This window comes from Cryptomeria japonica, chromosome 5 (genome assembly GCF_030272615.1).
Source record: "Cryptomeria japonica chromosome 5, Sugi_1.0, whole genome shotgun sequence".
In the NCBI taxonomy this organism is placed as follows: Eukaryota; Viridiplantae; Streptophyta; class Pinopsida; order Cupressales; family Cupressaceae; genus Cryptomeria; species Cryptomeria japonica.
The window spans coordinates 337335863-337341452 of NC_081409.1; the positions used below are offsets into that span (position 1 = coordinate 337335863).

General features: G+C 35.3%; 1 protein-coding gene across 2 annotated transcripts; it reads left to right on the forward strand.

Moving 5' to 3' along the window:
• Nucleotides 1-932: 932 nt before the first annotated feature.
• Nucleotides 933-5107, forward strand: LOC131034062 (cysteine-rich receptor-like protein kinase 2). Of its 2 annotated transcripts, none has more exons than XM_057965411.2 (7): nt 933-1727; nt 1824-1988; nt 3579-3709; nt 3798-4011; nt 4098-4329; nt 4404-4554; nt 4656-5107. In XM_057965411.2, the coding sequence occupies exons 1-7, from the start codon at nt 992-994 to the stop codon at nt 4959-4961; spliced, it is 1935 nt and encodes a 644-aa protein (XP_057821394.2). In that variant the 5' UTR covers nt 933-991; the 3' UTR covers nt 4962-5107. The 2 variants fall into 2 exon arrangements, with proteins under 2 accessions (XP_057821394.2, XP_059077444.1); XM_059221461.1 differs by having other exon boundaries at nt 4107-4329.
• The last annotated feature ends 483 nt before the right edge of the window (nt 5108-5590 follow it).

The window sequence follows — 5590 nt, forward strand, 5'->3', positions numbered from 1 at the left end:
TTATCTTTGATGATTTTGTATATAATAATATCTTTTTGTTTGGTCTTTCTATTTTATATTAATGCTTTAATGGTTTAGAAGCACAAGAATTTATAAATCCTAACTTGTATAGTGTAAATAAATAAAATTGATAATGAGATATAGAAGAATGAGTGTTATAATATCTCAAGTTCAATAGAAATAAAATAATGAGAGGTTTACAACACATGCAAAATTATTTCCCTAAGGAATCTTTAGGTGGAAGCATAAAGGTATCTCCCACTTTTTCTCTAAGCAAGGCACTCAAATTGACATTTTTACCCACTAAGAGTGAGTATAGGCATTTTCTCATAAACATCAATGGGGACTCTGGGTATCAAATCCACACACGAAGAGTAGAACACATACAGTAACTTCTATGGGGACTCTGGTATCGACTCGATGTTGGTAATAAAGATCAATGCAATCCACATCAAGCCTCTTCAGACTCCCTTCACAGCAAGCACGAACATATGCAGGATCTCCGCGAATGTCCCTTACCCCACCAGCAAAACTTATTCCAAACTTAGTAGCCAGCTGCACTTTGTCTCTTATTCCTTTTAGGGCCTGCAAATCAACTCAAAAATCTCCAAATTAAAATCTAGCCATAGATAAATCCTTTGAAAACTTGTGAAAATCAGATTAACATACACTAAATTTAAAGTACCCTACCTTTCCAAGGAGAAGTTCATTAGTGTGAGGACCATAAATATCAGAGGTGTCAAGGAAAGTTGTGTGCTGGAAATGCTTCCACATTGTACATGTAAGATACATTGACTTTTCCATTTTACATACCAAGAATACAAGATACCTTATCCTCTCGCTTGGCCCAATCCCCCACTTGTGTGTACCTGCTTATGCCACGTCATAACAAGACGCAAACAAGACGCTATAACTACAAAATAGAAGCCATTCAGGGAGGCTTGTAACCACAAATTTCAATACTCTTCGTTGCTGTTGCAAGCACAGAGATATGTCAGAACACAACATACTTTTATTATCATTTCTGGGTATAATCGCGATCGCACTGGTTTCAGCGCCAGATGACCCACAGATTACTTACCTCCGCTCTGGATGCAGCGAGAGTCTAAACAGGACTTACAAAAATTTTACTGCTTTCAATAACAATCAAGCTGCTGTTTTCGGATCGCTTGCCTCGAATCTGTCTTCTAATGGATCCCATTTCGCCACTTCAGTCATCGACAACGGCACCACAGATCCAACGTATGCACTTGCTCAATGTAGAGAATATCTCACACCCAACGAATGCTTACAGTGCTTCACCGCAGCCAAGGCTAAAGTGAAGGAGGTTTGTCCTATATCTAATGGAGCAAAGATTCATCTTGATGGCTGTTTTCTGCGTTTTGAGAATAACACTTTCTTTGATGAGGGAGAAGACGGTGGAGATGCTGAGGATTGCTCCAGCGTGTCTGAGACTGTAGACTTCTCCAACACAGCGCATGGACTACTAAGTCGGCTCATACAAAACGCTTCTACAAACGATGGCTATGCTGTCGGCTCCCTCAACTCTATCTATGCTCTTGTTCAATGCGTCAAATCCCTTAACAACGACACATGCCAATCTTGCCTCAGGGATGGTCGGGAGCGTCTTAGAACAAATTGCCTTCTTAGCCAGCAAGCCCATGCTTTGATGGCTGGTTGTTTTATTCGCTATGCAATTTATCCTTTCTTTTCTCATAACCTGACCGGTAAGACCAATTGCTTTTAACAACAAAATTATGTTTTTGAATTCTTTATCTTATATTGAAATCAGTCTTTCTTTCATATATATGTGTGTTTAACAGCGTCCACAGAGAATGAAAATCGATCAAAGTCCAAAAGAGTGCGAATATTGTTAGGAAGCATTGGAGGAGGAGTTTTGTTGGCGGCGTTGTGTGTTGCTGTGCTTTGTAGATATTGCCAGTGCCGCCAGAGGTTTAAGAGCTTCATTCCTGTCTTTGCCAAAACAGGTACTCTAAAATTCCATTCTTCTCAACAAATGATTTGGGAAAAAATAAGAATCTAATGGTCTATGAAGAAGGAGGGGGTACTAGAAAAATCTTAGACTTTTGATTTGTAAGTATTCAAATATAAATAAAGCTGATTTTCAAGATTAAGTACATTTATTATTTTATTTTTTTTCAGTTTGTGAGAACAGAGCATTTGATGATGTACAGAAAATAGTTAATTAAAATTGTGAAATTTTCAGTTTATAAATCATTAAAGTAATTTTTTTAAATTTTAGGCTGTGTGACGTGTTCTATCATCAAAGTATTGTATCATATTTTATGATCTATTCTCCTCTCTGGTTTTAACATATCCTAATAAATTATAGAATATGATCTGAAAAAATGATAATCAAAATTAATATATAATCAAAATCTATAAATAATAATATATGAAAAAAAATCAAATTTTTTAACTTCAAATAAAAAAGTTTACATAAATATCCAAACTTCTAATGACATTCTACTTTCCTCCTTTGTCCCACACCATGTGATAGCATGAACAAGAAAATTTTCTATTGATGAAGTCCTTGGTGTGAAAAAGAGTTTCTTAAACTGATTGACAACTCATGCATTGATTGTAATCGATTTCTAAATTCAATTGTGTAAAAACTAATTGACAACTCATACATTGATATCTCCACCGTAGATCCATCTTTATGAGTTGTTGGATTGCATCAAATAGATTGTTTCTATTGAAATTGCTAAAATTCTCCTTGTTGACAAAGACAATCAATAGTATTGTAAAAAAATCTCTATTAATGAAATAATTTCGTCAACTATATTTTTTATCAATATCTCCATCTTGTCGCGTGCATTGCATTTTACATTAGAATTGCCATAGAAAAGGACCCTTATGCCCATAGGATGTTTGTATGTACATCTAGTGGGGCCTTGATATTCAAAACTCCTTGTTGACAAAGACAATAAAAAATATTGTAAAAAAATCTCTATGGATGAAGTAATTTCCTCAACTAAATTTCTGACCAATATCTCCTTCTCCTCAGATACATTGAATATTGAATTTTACATTAAAATCGCCATAAAAAATGACCCTTATGAACCTTATGCCCATGAGATGTTTGTATGTGCATCTAATGGGGCCTTGAATATGCAGAATAAAAAAATTCAAATCTGAAGTACTCCTTACCTTATAGAGTTGAAAATTGCTAGCAAAGATGGTGACGATCCGCAAGTTCAATTAAATAAAATTGTAGATTTTGCCATCACACCAAAAGCACGTACTGTTGGTTGAGAGGGATCTCATCGTGTATATAGTCGCTACGCCAACACCCCTCCACACGATAGAGCCAGATACAACCACATACCATGTAGGATTCATACCCACTACGTACCACGTCGATAAGCCAAGCTTACACGGATGAAGGGTCTAGGGCTAGAGGGACTCGAACCAATGACCTGCACTCTGATACCATGTAGATTTTGCCATCACACCAAAAGCATGTACTGTTGGTTGAGAGGGATCTCATCGTGTATATAGTCGCTACGCCAACAAAAATGTGACTGAAATAAAACGTATAATGTTTTGTGCAGAAGAGGATCTGGATGCAAGAGAAGTAATCGAGCAAGTTACAATTTATAATTACGAAACTCTTCGAGATGCAACTGCTAATTTCAATCCCAGTAATCTACTTGGAAAAGGGGGATTCGGCGAAGTTTACAAGGTTTATATTATTATTATTAGAGTATGAAGTGAACAATATTAGCTTCTTAGATTTCTCCATGATATTAATTCTAAGCATTTATGTCCAGGGAAAACTTCTAGATGCAAAAGTTATTGCCGTTAAGAAGCTTAGCGAAAGACAAACAACGCAAGCCATGAATGAATTTCTGACAGAAGTGAAGTTGATCAGTAGTGTTCGTCACCGCAATCTTGTTCGTTTGCTTGGCTGTTGCTCGCACGGCCATGAGCGATTGCTAGTTTACGAATTTATGTCAAACAATAGTCTTGACAAACATGTTTTTGGTAGGTAATATCACATTAAGCTTCTTTTCCAATGTTCTAGTTCTAACGAGGTTGGGTTTGCTTGTATTTAATTGCTTAAATTGCAGGGAGTAAAGGGATGTTTTTGGATTGGGAAACCCGTTTGAACATCATAGTGGGCACAGCTCGAGGTCTTGCCTATCTTCATGAGGAATCTAATGTTCGCATAGTTCACAGAGATATCAAAACTGGAAACATTCTTCTAGATGATAAGTTTCTTCCAAAGATAGCAGATTTCGGATTGGCTAGATTCTATCCTGAAGGGGAATCCCACGTTTCCACCAAAGTTGGAGGAACAATGTAAGTGTATTTACAAAATTCTATCAATACTCCACCACAAGTTTGTAGATCATACTAACATATTTATCGAACAGAGGTTATACTGCGCCTGAGTATGTCGTTCGTGGACAATTAACAGAAAAAGCTGACGTCTATAGTTTCGGGGTGGTGGTTCTTGAGATTGTTAGTGGAAGAAAGTGTATAGATGAAAAGTTGCCAGATCCTCTTCAGCTTCTTTTGCAATGGGTTCGCTCTCAATCTTCTCACCTCTTATTGCTCTATGATTTGTTCATGACTAATCAAAGACATATATTAATATAATACATTGAATTATTTGGTGGTTGTAGATTTGGCAACTCTATGAAAGCGAGCAAATATTGGAAATGGTTGATCCGAAGTTGAAAGGAGAGTACCCACAAGAGCAAATGGTGAGAGTTATAAGAATTGCTCTACTGTGTGTAAAAGCATCTCCATCCCAGCGTCCAAGTATGACACAAATTGTATCAATGTTAACAAGTAACTCAGAGATAACTGATCAGCCTACCAAACCGGTGTTTCTAGAAAGTAATGTAAATGACAGAACTCCAACTTCTTCGTCGAGGGATTCAGCAGGATCTCATGGATCTGTTACTGTATCTTTATTCCCTCGTTAGTTATTCCTTTTCACTACTAAGTCATTATTTCAGCATAGAACTAGCTAAGGACTATAGATACAGAAAATCATAAGTTTTGTGTATGGCAATCTATATTAACATTGAGTTCGTTTATCAAAATTAAAGATACAAGCCTGTATTTTCTATGTCGTCGCCACAAATTTGAGTGACTTTGATTTTACATTCTGAATAAAATTAAGACATTATCAACACTAGTTAATGGGATGCTCACACAAACTGAAGATTCAACAATTTAGCTAAATTACAATGGTTCTTGTTTATGCTTTTGTAAGTGTTTTGATTTGTATTTAAGAATTTATTTCATTTCTAGAACAAGAGATTAGTTCAGGTAATTGAAAATAGATTTATAAACATGTTTTTTTTGGTATATCTGTATTAATAAAAATTAATTTTTTTTTTTTTTTAATTTTTTTTTTTTAATTATATAGATTAAAAATATAGTTTTTATCTTTTGTTGAGTTAGATTAATATTTTTCATTCTATTTTAGATACTCCTTTTATTAGTTTATAAGCTTCATCTTGATCATATCTTTTCTATGTTGCTAGTGTTAGAATCTTTCCATTCTTATTCTAACTTCTAAGATAAGCTTGCATAAGTGGGTTTCCTT

Bases quoted from the DNA above. Each gene is read 5' to 3' on its own strand.
- LOC131034062 (XM_057965411.2), top strand. From the start codon at position 992: ATGTCAGAACACAACATACTTTTATTATCATTTCTGGGTATAATCGCG. The intron at 4,012-4,097 runs GTAGGTAATATC...CTTAAATTGCAG, and splicing joins TCTTGACAAACATGTTTTTG to GGAGTAAAGGGATGTTTTTG. The intron at 4,330-4,403 runs GTAAGTGTATTT...TTTATCGAACAG, and splicing joins ACCAAAGTTGGAGGAACAAT to AGGTTATACTGCGCCTGAGT.